Below are 20,153 nucleotides of genomic sequence, written 5' to 3'. Positions count from 1 at the left end.
CTCGGCACGTCTAAGGGCAAGAAGTTACCAGAGGTCAGGGCTCGGGCTAGTACTCGCCCCGGTACCTCCAGAGGACGGTTTCAGGAAGCCCGTCGGTACCGCCCGGGTAGGTCGGGCTCCTCTGCCCCCTCTTCCTTCAAGAGGAATTTCTCCCCCAAGCAGCATTCCTTTCGCAGAGACCGCCGTCCCGGAGGTGCTCCCTCCGGTCCTCCCCCAGGGTCTCGTACCCAATGACGGGGTCTTGGTCCACGCCCCAGTGCAGATTGGAGGACGGCTGTCCTCGTTTCTGGGCGAGTGGACCACAATAACTTCAGACGCGTGGGTGCTGGAAGTCATCAGAGACGGCTACAAACTAGAGTTCTGCCGACCCTTAAAAGACGGGTTTGTACTCTCTCCCTGCAAGTCTCCGGTCAAAGCTGTGGCAGTGCAGCAGACCTTGGACAATCTGATCCGCCTGGGCGCGGTCGTTCCGGTGCCAGAAAGTCAGCTTGGCAAGGGACGTTACTCCATTTACTTTGTGGTACCAAAGAAAGGAGGTTCTGTCCGGCCTATCCTCGACCTCAAAGGGGTCAATCGGGCCTTGAAAGTGCGGCACTTTCGCATGGAGACTCTCCGCTCTGTTATAGCGGCAGTGAAGGCAGGAGAGTTCTTGGCTTCCTTGGACATCAAGGAAGCGTACCTGCATATTCCCATCTGGCCTCCTCACCAACGCTTTCTGCGTTTTGCAGTCCTGGGACGACACTTCCAGTTCAGAGCCCTCCCTTTCGGGTTGGCTACTGCTCCGCGGACCTTTTCCAAAGTAATGGTGGTCATAGCGGCCTTCCTGTGAAAGGAAGGAGTACAAGTCCATCCTTATCTGGACGACTGGTTGATCCGAGCCCCCTCTTATGCAGAGTGCGGCAAAGCTGTGGACCGGGTAGTTGCTCTTTTGAGCTCCCTGGGATGGATCATCAACTGGAAGAAGAGCCAGCTGCGCCCGACTCAGTCCCTGGAGTATCTGGGAGTTCGATTCGACACCCAAGTGGGCAGAGTGTTCCTGCCAGACAATCGGATTGTCAAACTTCAGGCTCAGGTGGACAGTTCCTAGTTAGCCTCTCCTCTTCTCGGCTTGGGACCTATGTGCAGCTGTTGGGTCTATGACGGCCACGATGGAAGTAGTAGTGCCCTGGCCAGGGCTCATATGAGACCACTACAACACTCTCTGCTGCAGCGCTGGACTCCGATGTCGGAGGATATGCTGTGCGCCTTCCCTTGGACCCGCAGTGCGCAAGGCGCTGAGCTGGTGGATGCAGACAGACAAGTTGTCTGCGGGAATGCCTCTGGTGACCCCAGGAGTGATTGTCGTCACGACGGACGCCTCTTTGTCGGGCTGGGGAGCCCACTGCTTGGGAAGGGACAGCGCAGGGGCTCTGGTCTCCTGCAGAGGCAAAGTGGTCTATCAACCTCCTGGAACTCAGAGCCATTCGGCTTGGCGATTGTTGGAGTTCATCCCGGTACTGGCCTTGAAGCCAGTACGGGTCCTGTCGGACAATGCCACGGCTGTGGCCTATGTCTACCGCCAGGGAGTACCAAGAGCGCCCCTCTAGCCAAGGGAGGCCATGAATTCTATGCCAGTGGGCGGAAGCGAACCTGGAACAGCTGTCAGCGGCCCACATTGCTGGAGTCATGAATGGTCAAGGCGGACTTTCTCAGTCGCCATACCTTGGAGCCCGGAGAGTGGCAACTATCGGCTCAGGCGTTCTTGGACATCACGAAGCGCTGGGCCAGCCGAGCCTAGATCTGATGGCGTCATCGGCCAATTGCCAAGTGCCGCGCTTTTTTCAGCAGAGGGACGGGACCCTCGATCCCTGGGAGTAGATGCTCTTCTCCAACAGTGGCCGACACAAGAGCTTCTCTATGTGTTCCCGCCCTGGCCCATGCTGGTGCAGGTGCTAGACCGGGTGGCAAAGCATCCGGGCCGGAAATCCTGGTGGGTCCGTGATTGGCCCAGCCGTCCCTGGTATGTGGACTTGATCAGGCTTTTCAGTACGACGCTCCTCTGCGACTGCCAGTGGAGCAGGGCCTGTTACATCAGGGTCCCCGTGGTGATGGAGGATCCCCTCACCCCCTTTGGTCCTTACGGCCTGGCTATTGAGCGGCAGCGTCTGAGAAAGAAGGGCTTCTCAGACAAGGTCATCGCCACCTATGCTAGAAGCGAGGAAGCGCTCTACTTCTACTGCTTACGCCAGGGTTTAGCGTATCTTTGCAAGCGTGGTGTGAAGCAGGCTCACTTTCTCCCTTCACGCTTCAATTTCTTCAGTGTTGGCGTTCCTGCAAGAAGGTCTGGAGAAAGGCCTGTCGCTCAGTTCCCTAAAGTCCAGGTAGCGGCTCTGACTTGCTTCAGGGGCCGCCTGAAGGGTGTTTCCCTGGCTTCTCAGCCAGATGTGGTGCGCTTTCTCAAAGGAGTTAATCACCTGCGCCCTCCTCTGCACTCTGTGGTGCTGCGTGGAATCTCAACCTGGTGCTAAGAGCATTGCAGAAGCCGCCCTTTTGAACCCTTGTCGAGGGGCATCTCTGAAAGGACCTGACGTTGAAAGCAGTCTTTTGGTGGCTATCACTTCAGCCAGAAGAGTTTTCCGAGGCTCCAGGCACTCTCATGTCGAGAGCCTTTTCTGCAGTTCACGAGGCAGGAGTGTCTATTCGCACAGTGCCTTCCTTCCTGCCCAAGATTGTTTCTCTCTTCCATGTGAATCAGCAGCTCTGTCTCCCTTCCTTTCGTAGGGAGGGACTACCCAGAGGAGTACTCTGCTCTCAAAATATCTGGATGTGAGACGTTGTCATCATCAGATAACTTGGAAGTGACCAATGATTTCCGGAAATCGGATCATCTGTTTGTCCTGTTTGCAGGTCCTCGTAAGGGTCTGCAGGCTGCTAAGCCTACAGTGGCAAGATGGGTCAAGGAAGCCATTGCAGCGGCTTATGTGGCCGCGGGGGAACATGCCGCCTATCCAGCTGAAGGCTCACTCCACAAGAGGCTCAGGCGGCCTCGATGGCAGAGGCCGGGTCCGTCTCCTTGGCAGAGATATGCAAGGCGGCCAACTTGGGCATCGGCCCCATACATTCTCCAAGCATTACCGCTTGACTGTGGCCTGCCTCGGGCGGAGGCCCCGGTTTGGAGCCGCAGTGTTGCGGTCAGGGATTTCAATGTCCCGCCCTGGGTGCGTACTGCTTCGGTACATCCCACCAGTCTATGGATTGATCAGCTTGATGATATGGAAGGTAAAATTATGTATCATACCTGATAATTTTCTTTCCATTAATCATAGTGATCAATCCATAGCCCCTCCCAGATATCTGTACTGTTTATGTTCTGGTTGAATTTTAGGTTCAAGTTTAGTCTTCAGTTACTTCAGGAGGACTTCGTGTTCAAGTTTTTTCACTGGATCCTACAACGAGTTGAGACGAGTTTGTGTAGCAGTGAGCTGCTGCATTCCTCTCCCCTCCGTTTTACGGGGCTGGATTGAGACATAAATTCTGCCGGCACTCCCTCCCGCTTCGTGCGGATGCTCGTGGCAGCTTTGTACCCCTCCCGCTTCGGCGGTGTTAGGGTCAGTCAGCTCCTTCCCGCGGTTGCGGTTGCAGGATAAGCCAGATCCCCCGCATCGGCGGGTGTGGTGTCCCTCCCCCGCTCCACGGGGATGAGCTGGACGGATTCCCCTCCCCCATTGTGGGGGGATGAGCTGGGTTAATTCACCCTCCCCCGTTTCGGCGGTGGTGAGCTGGGCAGAGTGTCCCTTTGTGGGTTGCTAATTCTCTAAGTGCTGAGTCCTGCGGATGGAGCTTTGATATCGACATACTGAGGAGTTTCCGGCAGCACATGACCACATATAGGGAGGCAAAGGATTGCTCTCTATCTCCACCTGCTGGTAGAGGACACAACCCACCAGTCTATGGATTGATCAGCTATGATTAATGGAAAGAAAATACTCAGGTATGATACATAATTTTACCTTTCCTTTCACTATTTAGCACAAAATTCAAAGAGAATATGAGAGAGACAGAGCTTTATTCATCAAAAAGTATACTTAAAAGATTATGAAGTTTATAAAAGCCAATACTATATCATGAATTACTGGAGCTTCTAAAGAAGTTATAGTATTTAAACAACTGCCCTTTGGACCATATGATCTTATTTTTTATAATGCCAAAGGAAATGTAAATAACCTTCAGATAGATATAGATGAATTGAGCACAGATGTAAAGCTCAAACATCAGACATTGGTAAATATTTTTGACAGCTTGAGAGAATTGAAAACAGTATTGAAGAATGTAAAAAATCTAAGCAATGAGACTATGCAAAAATATAATTTTACTGGTGTTGGCTCCAGTTCCTAAATGGCTGCCACAACATCCAGCAGCAATTTCGTGAGCTGGCACCGGAAATTGCTGCAGCTATTTTCACTATGGAGACTGCATGGACATGAGTGCGTGAGGATCGCTCCTGCCCTAGGCCTGACCACTAGACCACCAGGGTTGTATGTTAGACCCCAGGAGAGGAGCTTTATCTGCTTGGCATGAGGGTGAGGGAGAAAGTGAGGAAGGAAAGCGGGGGGCTCATCCAGTTTGTGAGGAACTAGTTGGCAGGTGGTGGTGGCAGAGAAGGAACAACAGAGGGGAGTGCGGGAGGGAATATAAACAGTGATGCAATTTTTGATGCCTTTTTTCAAAAAATTATCTCAGTTTAGAGAAGTGGTGACGTCACCCGAGCAGCATGGCAGCTTGAGGGGAGAACTTCATGCCACCCGCCTGAATAAACGCAATTCCCTTGTGCATTACCGGTGGTGTTTACCTAATGTTGAGTGGTGCTGCTACGGGTGCACTTCTGGCGAAATATGGTGACTAAACGTCGGTTGACCTTTAGAGGTTCTCCTACTCTGCTGCCGGTTCCTTGCGACGTGAGGGACCAGCGATGGGTGCGGAGACCGTGAGGAATGAGATTCTGATCCCACAGTGGCTGTGCCCTTACTGATTCTCCTTCCGCTGATCAGCTTTTTCTACGTGCAAAGCTCAGAGAACTGTTTTATAGCTTTAAAAAATTTTGTTGCAGCTGAGAGGGAGGAAATTGTGGCACTTAACACAGATCTGCTCGCCGACATTACCGGCTTGGGATGCCATTTGGAAGGCACTGAGGCGGAGAATGGAAGAGCATGCTGATATTTTGGACTCCCTAGAATCTAAGTGTAGGGTGCTTGCCTGCAGCATGAAGAATTTTTGTATAAGATGGAGGATCTGGATAATCGGGGCATGCCTTTGGATTCAAGGGGTCCCAGGTACACCTTTAATATGCTAATGCCTTGGATGTAGTACGGAAAATTGTGCAGTTTCTTTGGGATCAGATCTGGATCAGGAGAATGGAGCCTGTTGGCACTCCGAGAGAGCTCTCAGAACATTGGATACTTCCCAGGGACGTAGTGCTGTTTATTTATTTATTAGATACTTGTATCCCACATTATCCAAATACAGTTATTCAGCTATATGCAGCCACCAGTTTTAAAGAGTTGGTAATGAAAAAAGCGCATGCCTTGGATAAAATTGTGTGCGAGACACACCTGCCTGAGGTATGTTCTCATCTTCCCCCTGTTACTCTTAAGCAGTGGAGGAAAGTTTTACAAAGCTCACACCAAAGAGGAGGTATCTCAAGCACTGGCAGACGTGGGATTATTATCTGCGTAACAACTCAATGTGCGTCACACTCATGTTTTTACTTTGGCTTATATCGGGCACATTCTTAAAAGCAGAGGACTGCTTACATTTCTCTTGAAAATTTGTGGTATGTCAATAAATTGAACCTTGAACCTATCCAGATCGGAGGAAGACTAATTGGGTGGAATAGTGATCCACAAAAATATACAGTGTGCCCCAGGACATATTTACGGACCCCAAGGACCGTTTTATGATGTTCAAGGTGAGATTGTAGGGACAGTGGTAAACCTTGTTGAACGTCGATACCCCCAATCATGGTCAGGGTGCTTTTTTGAATGTTTGGAGCAGAAACTGTTGGATTTTCAAGAGGGCATCCTGGTCATAGGTGGGGGAGGGAGAGGGATTTTAATTTAGCATATGATTATCATCTTGATAACTCTAACTCAGCTATTAAATATGGCCATGGGGATATAGTTCAGCTGCTTAAAGTATTTAAGCGTTGTGGGCTAGAAGATGTGTGGAGGCTGTATAATCCTGGTAGGCGGGATTTTACATTGTATTCCTGCAGTGCATTACTCTTATACTAAATAGATCTTAGCTTATGGAAAGATCTTATTGCAATTTGATAATTCTGTCACTGTCAACCTAGAGTATGGTCTGATCATGCTCCAATCCTACTACAATTAAATGCTGTGCGCTCTATGGGGTGTCAACGTTTTTGGACTTTAAATGATAGTCTTTTGACTGATCTGACTATTCTCCCTTCTTTAAAGACAGCTGTGCAGGAATAATTTCCTTTAATGAAACTGGGAAGGTTAGTCCAGTAACTCTCTGGGAAGGCTTTAAGGCCTTTATGAGAGGGCAGTGCATTTCAGTGTTTTCTTTTTGAGCCTGACAACATTGACTTCTAAAAGAAAATTTGTGCAAGGATATCACATGATTACAGAGATCTCATAAGCTTAACCCTAGTCTTAAGGCTCTCCAGTCTTTAGAAGCTAAACAGCGAGATCTTCGAGATCTTGAAGTGGAGGATATTGCATGGGACTTGCAGAGGGCTCAGCAAAACTATTTTGAGTGGGGGAACAAAGCGCGCCACCTATTGACCAATAAAATGCAAAAGTGCCAGGCTAAAAGTTGGATTCTTAGGATAGAGGATGGAAGTGTGTGTGTTGGGGGGGGGGGGGGGGGGGACAGTTGTTAGTACAAATGTGGATATTCGCCAGAAATTTGTTAAATATCAGCAGTTATACATGCCTGAAAATGAGGTCCCCCAGGCAGATATTGATGCTTACTTATAAGAAGTGCCTCTGCCTAGGTTGCATCAGGGGGGAGTCGATCAGTTGTTGAGAAATATATGTGTACATGAGGTAATGCGGGCTGTTAAGCAGCTTCTAACTTATAAAGCACCAGGGATAGATGGCTTCACTAATAAATTTTATAAAACATTTGCTGATCAAATAGCCTTGCCTCTAGTGAATATGTTTAATGCCCTTCTTCTGGAGCAGGAGCTGCCCCTCTCGCAACAACAGTCTGGGATAACTCTTATTAAAGCCTGGGAAAGCTGCTACCAAAAGTCCATCTGGACCTGTTTCTTTGCTAGGGATGGATTATAAGATACTTATGAAGATCTTAGCGATATTTGCCGGAGTTATTTTATGGCGACCAACTGGATTTTTAGGGGGGGGCGTCAACCCAGTGATAATAATAGGAGATTACTGAACCTTTTTTGGGTTGTGCGTCGAGGGCTTGCTCTTTGTGATGACAATGGCGACTTTATGCCAGTTTGGAATTGCAGGAAACTTCCTGGGCTGGTTATCCCTTATCTATCATGACCCGCTGGCCTGTTTTGAATATTAATGGGTGGCTATACTAGTTTTTGCCTGGTAAAATGGGGCACCAGACAAGGTTACCCTCTGTCCCCCCTGATTTTTGCCATGGTGATAGAACCTTTAGCACAGAGGATGTGAGAGAGTGAGGATATATGAGGCATATTAACAGAGGGGCAGGACCATAAACAAGACTATGTTCTTTTTACCATTACGGAACCAAAAAGGTCATTGGAAGCCATTTTGATTCGGATGTCTGCTTTATAACATTATCTTTGGTTTTTAGCTTAATGTCATTAAATTGGAAATTCTGAATCTTTACAATGCAGGGTGATTTACAGACTGACTGAAAAATGCCTTTTTCATTCTTTTGGCCAGCACACTAAGGCAAATTTGAGCCAGCATTTTGAATTCAATTATCCTCCAATGCTTAAAGCTGTGTTCGCGGATTTGGATAAGTGGAAGGGTTTGCAAATTTCATAGGTGGGGCGGATTAATGCAGTTAAGGTGTAGTAATCCCTTGCTTTTGTATCTTTTTGCCTGCTGCCCCTGCCTATCCCAAAGATTTTTGCTCCGTCTTGAACGAAGGATCTACTCTTATATTTGAAACATAAGTCCTCAAGAACTCTTAGGCATATAATGTGCTCAGATCAGATCCATGGTGGAATGAGTGTCTGGTTTATGTTTAATAGGTTGCTCAGCTCAAAGCATTGTTTGAGTGGCGGCCTTCTGTAAAAAGAGATATGTTCAACTAGATCAGGCTGTGCTGTTCTCTATAACTTTGAGAGCAGTCTCCTGGTTGCCTTTAGTAGAATTTAAACATTATGAATCTTGTCCCATATGGACTTTTGAGTGCACTGTGCAGGTGCGTTTCCCCCCCCCTCCCCCCACAGCAGTTCTTTTTTGACAGCTATTTTCAGTATGCTTGGGGCTTTGGTCCTGGAGAGAACAGTGTACTTTTTAGGCAATGGACTGGGAGAGGCCTATATATTTTGGGTTGACTATACTCTGAAGAGACTGTGGTATAGGGAATGATGTGGGGACTGGGACCTGTAGTAACCGGGGGGGGGGGGGGGGACGGGGACAGATCCCGCGGGGATGGGATAGTGATGGGGACAGATGATGGGGACAGCCCGTGAGGACAGGGACAAACTTTGTCCCCTTGTCACTTTGTACTTTGAAGCCTGATAATGAACTGGACTGTTACTTATGTTTGATTCAGACAACAATATTTTTATTTTTTGGAAAAACAAGCAAACATGCTGGCCACAGCTAGCAACATTTGCATGGGTGATTCTGTACATCCTGCTATCAGAAGAAGACGACTTCTATTGCAGGAGGGACTGTGGAAGATAGGAGAGCTAGACTGAATCCTGAGATTGTTGATGACTTATTCATCCACAGATTAAAAAATCGTAACAGTACTTGATAGGGCATATTTCTTCCCTCTAGGGCATACATAACAGGTTGTATATTGTACCTCTGGACATTTAAACAGGGTGGATTAGGATTCCTTGGGGTAGTAGAAGTCAGATATTGTTGGGGTTGAAAGGGAAGAGGGTGATGGCAGGAGGGTTTATTATAGTTGCTCATTGTTGTTATTGTTTTCTATTTGTAATTTATGCAAGCAGTTGCATAGGATATTGTGCCTTTTTATACTTTAATAAAAAAATGTAAATATAAAATCATAAGCGTTCGAGGCTTCTGCAAATGAGAACAGATCGCACGGGGATGGAGACAGGGTCTGCAGGGACGGGATGGAGATGGGAACTATGGGGATGGAGACAGAACCCACGGGGGATGGGACGGGGACAAATTTTATCCCCATGTCATTCTCTACTCTGGTATCGTTTGAGGCTCTTACAGATGAGTATGGGCTGGAACATAATGATTATTATTATTAGCGCAAACATTTTAAGCTTCGAAAAGTGCTGCCTCATTGGGAAAAGGAAAATTATATCCCATTGAGAGTTTTCCAAATGGGGGGTGGAGGTTATTTCTTGACTTTATAAGGTCCTTCTCCTTTGCCTGCCTTTGTTACAGAAGTACAAGGCAAAGAGGGGTGATCTTTGGGTACTCACTACAAAAGACACAATGGGAGGTGATGTATAAGAATATTTTAAGAGTCTTGATAACTAATTTGATGGACCCTGATTATAAAGTTACTTATGTATACAGCATGTTCAGGCTGTTTATGGATCAGGGTCTGGACTGTGGTGGAGTGAGTGTAGCACTAGAGGCACTTCTTTTCCATATCTGATAGGACTGTCTCGATGCGTGTGGAAACCATATCACCAGTGGAGGGGCCTCCCACCTTGATATTAGTCTAAGTGAATTACTCAGTATTCTGATCCTGTAATTGTTTTGAGTGTTTCTCTGGCATTTGCCATTAGATTTAGTGATGGGGTATGAATGGGGGGACTGGTTGCTGGTTAGGATTTTGATCATTATAATTTTTTTTTTTTACATTTGTACCCCACGCTTTTCCCCACTCATGGCAGGCTCAATGCGGCTTACATGGGGCAATGGAGGGTTAAGTGACTTGCCCAGAGTCAGAAGTAGCTGCCTGTGCCTGAAGTGGGAATCGAACTCAGTTCCTCAGTTCCCCGGGACCAAAGTCCACCACCCTAACCACTAGGCCACTCCTCCACTCCATTATTTTGTCTGTACACTGTTATTTGGATATATTTATAGTTATGGACTTTCAGATTTCAATAAAAGTTTTACACCAAAACGAATTATGTCAGTTTATATTCGAGTGTATATACGATAATAAAACAGAGCCAGGTCAAGAAGCCTAAAGCATGGACAGGGATATCACAAGAGCTGAAAATTGGTAGAGAGTATCTCTGAAGCCAGGTGTTCAGAGTTTTAGTATATTTTCACAACATTGAGCGGCTGTTTGTGGAAAGAAGGAAACTGTGCTAGCCAAGGAGTCAGCAGCTTTAACATAGGAATGTTTGTACTGTGCTGTGAGAGAAGCTATGACGTAACTGGCAAGTGAAGAAAGGTATGCAATAAAAGCTATTCAATGATGGTGCCATGAAGTGCTTTCTGTGAATTAATGCAGTAAGAATTAAAATCTTAAGGAAAAGTTACTCCTGCTTTTTGTGAAGTTTCTTACTGGCGTCATCAGGACACTGACATTGGATGGTAGAGAACAAAGTGTTAGACTGAGCTGAGTGCTGTAGGTATGCTATATACAGGAGGACAACTCCTAATATACATCCAGAGGTACTTAGCTGTCAGAACACTACTAAATAGCAATTATTCTGGACTCATGTCTAGGGGAAGCATACCTCTTTATCCCAATGACTAGGTAGTTGCTGGAAAAAGGAACAATGCCACAGATGGAATATATATTATTTATTGAGTAAAGAAATATAAATAGTTCTGAAGCAAAATGCCAAACAAAATACAACATAACTTGCTATAAAAATAGATTATCACTCAAAATATAGATAATGGAATTGATTATCCTAATGGACTAACTAAATGAGTGATTACACAGCCAATCATAATACTGATATCTTAATGATTAGCAGGAGAAGTTACACCACACTGATGACACAAAGTTATTCAAAGTCATTAACTTGCGAGAGGATTGTGAAAAATTACAGAAGGACCTTACGAGACTGGGAGTCTGGGCGGCTAAATGGCAGATGACGTTTAATGTGAACAAGTGCAAGGTGATGCATGTGGGAAAAAAGAACCCGAATTATAGCTACGTCATGCAAGGCTCCATGTTAGGAGTTACGGACCAAGAAAGGAATCTGGGTGTCGTTGTTGATAATACGCTGAAACCTTCTGCTCAGTGTGCTGCTGTGGCTAGGAAAGCGAATAGAATGTTGGGTTATTATTAGGAAAGTATGGAGAACAGATGTGAGGATGCTATAATGCCGTTGTATCGCTCCATGGTGCGACCGCACCTTGAGTATTGTGTTCAATTCTGGTCGCCACATCTCAAGAGAGATATAGTAGAACTGGAAAAGGTGCAGCGAATGGCAACAAAAATGATAGCAGGGATGGGACGACTTCCCTATGAAGAAAGACTAAGGAGGCTAGGGCTTTTCAGCTTGGAGAAGAGACTGCTGAGGGGAGACATGATAGAGGTATATAAAATAATGAGTGGAGTGGAACAGGTGGATGTGAAGCGTCTGTTCACGCTTTCCAAAAATACTAGGACTAGGGGGCATGCGATGAAACTACAGTGTAGTAAATTTAAAACAAATAGGAGAAAATTTTCTTCACCCAACGCGTAATTAAACTCTGCAATTCGTTGCCGGAGAACGTAGTGAAGGCGGTTAGCTTGGCAGAGTTTAAAAAGGGGTTGGACGGTTTCCTAAAGGACAAGTCCATAGACCGCTACTAAATGGACTTGGGAAAAATCCACAATTTCGGGAATAACTTGTATAAAATGTTTGTACGTTTTGGTAGCTTGCCAGGTGCCCTTGACCTGGATTGACCGCTGTCGGGGACAGGATGCTGGGCTCGATGGACCTTTGGTCTTTTCCCAGAATGGCATTATGTACTTAGATAGAAAATGGATGGTATGTTTAAAGCATAACCTAAATGTTTTTGTTGCTTTTTTCTTAGGCCAAAAGACTGTCTTCGCTCTATTATGAAGAGAGTGAACCATAAAGACCCTCATGTTGCTATGCAAGCACTCACTGTGAGTCATTTTTGTGTCTAAAATCAAAGCTGTAATGTCCATGTTTAACACATTTTTTAATCCAGTTTTATTTTGTTGCAGCTTCTTGGAGCATGTGTATCAAATTGTGGCAAAATATTTCATTTAGAAGTTTGTTCCAGAGATTTTGCTAGTGAAGTAAGCAATGTATTAAATAAGGTAAGACTTTGAAGTGTTCCTTTTATGTAAAAACTTATTTTGTAGAATCATTCTTTGTATAGATTTGTTTTGTGTATCAACTTTAATTTTTTCCTTGTTTTCCTAAAGTTAGCCTAGGGGGAATTTTTTTTTTCGGTGGTTACTCCTCTCACCCTCAAAATTCCTTACCTTCTTGCTAGACCAGTCCAGCTAAATAGGGTTGTGCTCCCCAACCATTTGCTGGCGGCAGAGAGTACTGCTTTCAGTGACATCATCACTAGTATAAGGAATTATGCAGCCCTGGAACTTGCCAGTATTTCACTGCCTCCAGTAGATGGTGCTGATGGAGTGGTACAGCAGGATGACTCTCAGGGATAGGTTTGCCCTGACTGAGCAGGATTCTCCATGAGTCCTGCGCTTTGGTTTGAGGCAGTGGCTGATGGTCCTGGCCAGAAGGGTCTGGAGACCTCAGAAATATGGTGTGATGAGGTGATGGCTGGTGGTAGTCCTGTGGGTCCACCACCAGCAGTGGGTGAATACAAGTTGGACTTGACCTCTTAAATTTACCTTAGGCCATCCCTCCTCCCCCCCCCCCCCCCCCCCCCCAGTTCCTGGCTTTGGCCATGAGTAGTAATATTCAGACAACTTCCATCCTTCCTCAGGGAGGTAGCCTTGGAATGGTAAAATCTTCTTACTGGGTAGCTGGGCACTTCCTTTTGCTTTCACAGTAAGCTTCAGGGGCAGTGTTAGGCTGATAAGGGGCCATGGGCTTGTGGTCTCAGGGGGCTTTTGAATCTTCTTATTCCTGGGGTTTCCATGGAATATGACACAACTCTTTCTCAGGATATTCCTTCCAAGGATTATCACTAGATATTTCCAGTTTAGGTATTGGATCTCTTTCTGTAGCAGGCGCTCTCCCCTTGGGCTACCAAGGCCCCAGTTACATGCTGGACAAGAGTAGTAAATTCAGGTGTTGGACTCTTGAGTCTGATCAGGGGAGAGTTTGGCTGTTGCCAGGGCTCTTTATGGGTAGGACCCCTACACTGGTGTTTATTCTAGAGAACATTTTTGTACTTCCTACATTTTTTTTTAATTTAATTGAATTTTTATTATTGAAAGAAGGAACCAAAAAACATACTCCAAAGTACAATACAAATTAGTAAAAACAGTTCTTCTTACATATCCATTTCTAACCCTCCCCTTTTTCCTGACCCACAGACCTCACAAACTACAAAGTGACATTTGTGGGATCACCCATGTTCATCCTTCGTGGTGACCCCTGCCAAAAACAAAATCCTTCACTGGAACTTATGCCCTGTGAGCTGTATATCCCCCCACATCCTATCCCAAACCCAGCACCCCCCACCCAAAACACTGCATGTTTGACACACCAGGACAAGGCTTCACAAATTTAGCAGATAACTCCGAGCTCTATTAGAGAGAACCTCTCACACAGGATGCCAAGTCTGCTGAAAACTCCTCCAGATTTTGCAGAATCCATCCTTGCATTCAGTCTCTCCAGTTTCAGTAATTGATACATTTCATTTCTCCACTCGCACGAAGATGGCGAGTGAGATTGCCTCCTATTTCTCAAGATACATTTCTGAGCCAAAACAAAGACTTTTTTCAATAAATTATTAATTCCTCTCCTCAGTCCCAAAGAGACAAAATTAGAAAACAACTGTATATCTGCCATGATGGTAGCCGCCTATGTAGCACAGTTTGTAAATAGGCCGTAATACTTTTCAAAACAGTTGTATGTCATCACAAAACCAAAACATATAGGTCAAAGTGGGCAGAGAGAATTGACACTGAGGGCACTGAACTGTACTGGAAAAACCTGCCTTAAATGCCACAAACATTCGCAGTAAAAAATTACAGTGTTGCTCTTGTAGAGTCACTGATTGAGTAAGCACTTTAATAAGTTTCATAAGACAAAGACTAACACCTGTCTTGTACTCATTAGGTGAAAGCTCTGCATTCCAGGCGGAGGCCAAAGCATCATAATCGCATGGCCCTTGAAAGACACCAAGACTCCATTGATAAAAGGAGAAATTGGTTTTAATTTGTTGAGCTAAGACAAAAGTCTCCGAGTCCAAATTAGTCATATCTTCTACCAGAGCTGATCTGTCCATTGATTCAGTGTTAACGTTTCACCTTGCGATATGCATACCAATCACAAGGTTGTACCAGGCTGTCCGCCTCTAAAACTGGAAACGCTTTCATAGTACCCAAGTCTGTGACCAGATCCTTGATGTAACAAAGTCCATGTCTTTGCTATCTTTCAAGTAAAATTTTGAGGCATCTGGATCAAGATCTTTATTGCCCCATGAAGTTAACAGTACAGTGGTGTGCAGCAAAACTTTCATTTTTCGGTAGAGCCAATGCCAGTCCTGGTTATGTTTTTCTGCTTTATTGTGTGTTTTTCTTGTTACCTGTTTTGGGTAAAGGTGGGATGCAAATATAATAAATAAAAAAAATAAGAAATAAATTTCAATAAGGGTTGCTGTTGAGTAGGAAAGATCAGATGAAGTGTCTTAATAAGCAAGTAAGATAAAAGATGTACAGGCATTATTAATTGTTGCTCCAATGGCAATGGGGTAAAATATTGAGTACCTTTTATCCAATCCACCATATGTCTCATCAAACAGGCAACAGTATTTCCATAGCATCATCAGCAGATGAATCCAGAAACCAGTGGGTTGTGTCCGTCTACCAGCAGATGGAGATGGGGAACCAAACTAAAGGGAGCTATACCAGCCAGCCAGCCCCTAAGCTATTTAGTATATCTCTATCTCCAGCAGGTGGTAGATGGATCTGTCCCAGCTCCTGGATTTTCAGGGCCTGCACTGTCTCCTGGGCTGGTAGCCAGTTGAGACCAGGGGTGGTGGCTGTGTGGGCTCTGACCTCCTTTGGAAGCATACTGGCTTGCCTGCCTGTCCCTGCTTCACCCTGCAAATGTCCCTCTCTCCCTGTGCCTTTGATTCTCTCTGCTAACTTCCTCACTTAAAAAAAAACCAAAAAGAGAGACTTAGAGCAATTCAGGCAATGCTCTGTTCCTGCTTCTTTTGTTTGTATGGGAGTTTTCCTCTGCACAGACAGGCAGTTGTTCTGCAGAGGCAGCATTCTAAGATAGAGGGATTTTCGGTCTGCTCAGCTTTGGGTGAGTGCAGCTCTTTAAGATTCTCCAGTTCTTTTGCCTCCATCCTTGCTGCTGTTCTGCTGGTTGCTATGGCGGCCGAAAATGTTAAGCACTGTGCCCGTTGTGGGAAGCGCAGGTCGACAGTGGGTGTTTGCTCCGCGGGCTGTTGAGACTCAGGCGGAGGAGATTTGGGGACGTTTTCTTCTGGAGCACCAGTTTCCCGCGCGGGGATCGCTGATGCGAGCGCCATCTTGGTATCGCCGTCTGTTTCTTCCCCTGGTTCTCTGGGGCTTGCTCAGGCTCCTGCAACCCCAAAATGCCGGGACTTTGCTTGTGTGATGCTGAGGATGTCTCTAGGGGATCTGGTCCTTCTAGAATGATTGCTGCGGCGGAAGATATCGTGGCTAATTCAGGTACAGGTTTTTTGCCTGAATTTATCCTCTTATTGCATCAGGCTTTTTTGCTGAAGCGCTCTCTTCCTCCTCCTCCTTCCTCGGGGGTTTTAGGGGGACATGCTTCGTCTCTGGAGGGTACAGATGGAGGTCTGATGCCCGTTGTGCTTGATCAGACGCAAGGATTCTGGCTTAGATGCGGGTTCTATTGGACCGCTTTCTGTCACTCCCTCTCTTCCTGGATGTTCAGGGACTTCCCTGAGAGCCTCTGGCACAGAGGAGGGGGAGATCACCGCGGAGGAACCAGATGATCCTTCTGCGGTACGGATTTTTCACAGGGAGGACTTTCCTCACTCATTTCTTCTGCCCTGGAAGTGTTACACATTGAGGGCCCTGAAGCGCCATCTGCTTCTGCTGTGAATGTGCGCTTGGTTAGCACAAGGAGACCGTCCAAGGCCTTCCCCTTGCATGAAGCCATCCAGGAGATCATCACAGTGCAGTGGTCGGAACCGGATGCTCCTTTGCAGGTGTCTAGAGCTATGTCTCGCCTTTAGAGCAGTCAGGCAGAGAGATTTGAGCTGCCCCGTGTCGATTCCTTGGTGACAGCGGTCACCAAGTAAACTACCCTTCGGTGGAATGCGGGGTGGCGTTAAAAGACCTTCAGGACAGAAGGCTAGAAGCGATGCTGAAGCGAGCATTTGAAGTTTCGGCTTTGGCTCTTAAAGCTTTTGTGTGCGGTTCCTACGCGGCCCGGGCTTCCCTTGATTGGTTACAGCAGTCTGCGGAGCAGGACCCGAGGCTTCCTGCCAAATGTCAGTTCTTCCTATGATGGAGGTGGCTCTAGCATACCTAGCGGACGCATTATATGATTTGGTGAGAGCATCGGCCAAAAGTATAGCCTTGGCAGTCACCGCTCGTAGGCTGCTATGGCTTCGGCATTGGGCCGCGGACATGGCATCTAAGCAACACTTAAGTTACCCTTCCGGGGTAAACTTTTTGGAGAGGAGCTGGAAAAGATTCTTAAAGATTTGGTGGACTCCAAACCTCAGCGGCTTCCAGAAGACAGACCCAAGCCCCCGGCTCACTCGGGAGTCTTGAGGCCTCGGTTTAGAGATTCCAGATGTTATTGTCCAGGTAGACCTCTAGCCTTTCAGCGGCCTAGGTTTCAGCAATGGAATTCCTTTCGTGTCGACAAAAGAGGAGTAGGGTCCGGAGCTCGGTAGGGAGCATCCTCTCTGCCTTCACAATGACGGGGCGCGGCCCACTCATTGGACTTAAAAATAGGGGGTTGGTTGACTCTATTTTTCCAAGAGTGGACCAAGATTAGCCCAGACCAATGGGTTCTCAAAGTCATCAAAGAAGGCTACAAAATAGAATTTGCTGCACAGCTTGGAGATTCTTTCTTGGAGTCCTGGTGCGCTACTTCTGCCAAGTGGGATGCAATACTAACCTCTTTACGAGTTCTAGTGTCCATCAGAGCCATCGTGCCTGTGCCGAAGCTCAAAGAATGCACAGGTCGATATTCCATATTTTTCATGGTCGCGAAAAAAGCAGGAGGGTCATTATGACCTGTTCTCGACCTCCGGAAAGTAAATCACTTCCTGAGAATTTGCCATTTTCGCATGGAAACTCTCCTGGTGGTGATTGCGGCAGTACAGCCTCAGGAGTTCCTGACAACCCTGGACATGAGAGAGGCCTACCTTCATATTCCGATTTGGCCGCCTCATCAGAGGTTCCTGTGGTTCGCAGTCTCAGGGCACCATTTTCAGTTCCGAGCATTGCCATATGAAGAATTTATGAGCGCTCCTGACACTTTGTGTCTCTCGGAGCTGAAATATGTTGTTTTGAGTTAACATATTAAGTGGCGGGTTGCACCGCGAACCGCATGTTTGTGGTTCATTATTGTGAGGAAGTTGGCAAACTTGCTTGTTATAATGTTATATTTTCTACAGCTTGCTGATGCGACATTTACTAAATAGCTTAGGGGCTGGCCGGCTGGTATAGCTCCCTTTAGTTTGGTTCTCTATCTCCACCTGCTGGTAGATGGACACAACCCACTGGTTCCTGGATTCATCTGCTGTGACTAAAGGAAAGAAAATTATCAGTTAAGGCATAATTTTACCATAACCAAAGTTCCGGGAGGGCCAGGCCGCCCCGCCCCATAGGCAAGGACAATTGTTGTGTAGCCAGAGGTTTCTTATTGTGCCAAAGAAACTTCTGTACCACTTGACAAAACTGACTGTAATCCTTGTTGGTTAAATACATTGTAAAGGTCTGCAGCACATATAACCACTTGGGGAACAGTACCATCTTGAACAGTGCTATTTGATCTTTCAAGCTTGTTGGTAAAGGAGTCCATAAGCCAAAACACCTTGGGACCTTTTCAGCAAAACGGTGACATATTCGGAATAGGCACCCATCACAGAAGTGGTCAAATAAACTTAAGCTTATGCTCTACTTTTTAAAGTGGGAAGATCTCAGTTCAGTCCTCGTAGCTATGGCCTCCAAAAGGCAAAGCTTCAGATTTATATAAATTTAAACACAATCCAGACACTTGTTTATGGTGTTGTATTCATGATAAAAACATTCAACAATGACTCCTTTGGATTGGTTAAAAGTAACAGCAGATCACCAGCAAAGGCCATACAACGTAGCTACTCGCTCCCAATTTTCAAACCCTGGTTCAAGGCAGGCTTCCACAGTGCAATAAGCAATGGCTCCAAAGAAAGAATAAATAAAAGAAAGGACAGTGGGCACCCCTGTCTCGTACCCCATCCCAAAGGAAAAATCTCTGATATCTGACCATTAATCAGAACTGCCGATAAGGGATTGGTATATAACATTTTTATCATATCCAGATAGTAATCCCCAAACCATACTTTTTCATTAAGTTAAACAAAAATCTCAATTTACACAATCAAATGCTAGTTGAGCATCTACTCTAACTAAAAGGGTAGGAATTGTATGTGCCACACAATGGTCCATAGCAGCACAGCAAACATTCCACACTGCCTGCCTCCCTTGTATAAAACCCACCTGGACAGTATGGATAACACCGGGTAAAAACGTGCCTAGTCTAGTAGCCAATATTTTAACAATCAATTTTAGCTCAAAATTAATAAGAGAAATAGGTCTTTAGCAGTCTAGTAGAGACAGATTCCTACCTGGCTTAGGCAGCACTACAATTAAAGAGGATTAGCATGAAGTGGGAGAGCACCATTCATATATAAACAGCCAATGGCAGAGAAATATAATCTTGTAGGATTTTGTAAAATTCTGCTGTCATCCCATCCGGGCCAGGTGCCTTAGAGAGAAGAGCTTGCTTAATAGCATCCCTAAATTCCACTACCGTTATGGGAATATGAAGTCTGCCTATCTGCCTCAGGGATAACTGGCAACCGAAATTGAGATATATAGGAGTCAATGAGGCATATTTTCAAAGCACTTAGCCTTCCAAAGTTCCATAGAAAACTATGGAACTTTGGAAGGCTAAGTGCTTTGAAAATATGCCTCAATATCTTCCAGGGAGGTAGTGTGCTTATGATAAAAAGTTTTAAAATATTGAGAAAAGAGAACAGTTATCCTCTCCCATTCAGAAATTAGGACCGGTCCACAGTTGGACCCAGTCAGGCAAGCAGTTTGCCTATTTGATTGCCATATCTATAGAATTTGTATTTATAATACTTGTAGGACTGCATCGTTTTCTTGTGAAGTTTCACATTTAAGGCTACTCTAGCAGCCAAACGGCATCCCTGTCGTGAAGGGTTGGACAAGTCCATGGTCTGTTATTGAGATGGACGTGGGAAAAGCCACTGCTTGCCCTGGGATTGGTAGCATAGTAGTAGTAGCATAGAATGGTGCTACTAATTGGGTTTCTGCCAGGTACTTGTGACCTAGATTGACCACTGCTGGAAGCAGGTTACTGGGCTAGATGGACCTTTGGTCTGACCCAGTATGGCTATTCTTATGTTCTTATGATCTTGCAAGTGGTTGTCCCGCTTGGTGGATTTCTGACAGAAAAAGCTTGCTTGCGTTCTGGCCTTGAGATTTCCTACTGTATGTATCTCTGTTACTTGGTTGCACAGTTTAGGGAAGAGCACTAGCAGCCCTCCTGGACATTGCTCCATTCCCTTATAGGACCCTGCCCCTTGTCCCGTTCTTCTTTGGCCAGTCTGTAGCTAGGCATTAAGTGGTGCTGGCGGGTTATCACTTTATTGGTGAAGTTTGCAACCTTCAGGTCCTCCTTTGTAGGTGTTGCTTTGATCAGCCAAGAATTCTTCAGC

The 20,153-nt window shown here is 46.0% G+C and overlaps 1 protein-coding gene across 6 annotated transcripts in view; it reads left to right on the top strand.

Annotated features, from left to right (window-relative positions):
- STAM (signal transducing adaptor molecule) overlaps window positions 1–20,153 on the top strand; it is a 238,911-nt gene that overhangs the window by 35,041 nt on the left and 183,717 nt on the right. For all 6 annotated transcript variants that reach the window (XR_003941804.1, XM_030199525.1, XM_030199519.1 and 3 more), the window contains exons 3-4: window positions 12,105–12,180; window positions 12,262–12,357. Coding sequence is in view for 5 of the 6 variants with exons in the window: in XM_030199525.1 (XP_030055385.1) it covers window positions 12,105–12,180; window positions 12,262–12,357 (172 nt within the window). In the remaining variant the exon portion in view is untranslated. The remainder of the gene's footprint in view (window positions 1–12,104; window positions 12,181–12,261; window positions 12,358–20,153) is intronic.

This window comes from Microcaecilia unicolor, chromosome 1 (genome assembly GCF_901765095.1).
Source record: "Microcaecilia unicolor chromosome 1, aMicUni1.1, whole genome shotgun sequence".
NCBI classification, from domain to species: Eukaryota; Metazoa; Chordata; class Amphibia; order Gymnophiona; family Siphonopidae; genus Microcaecilia; species Microcaecilia unicolor.
This window is presented reverse-complemented; position numbering and strand designations above follow the sequence as displayed.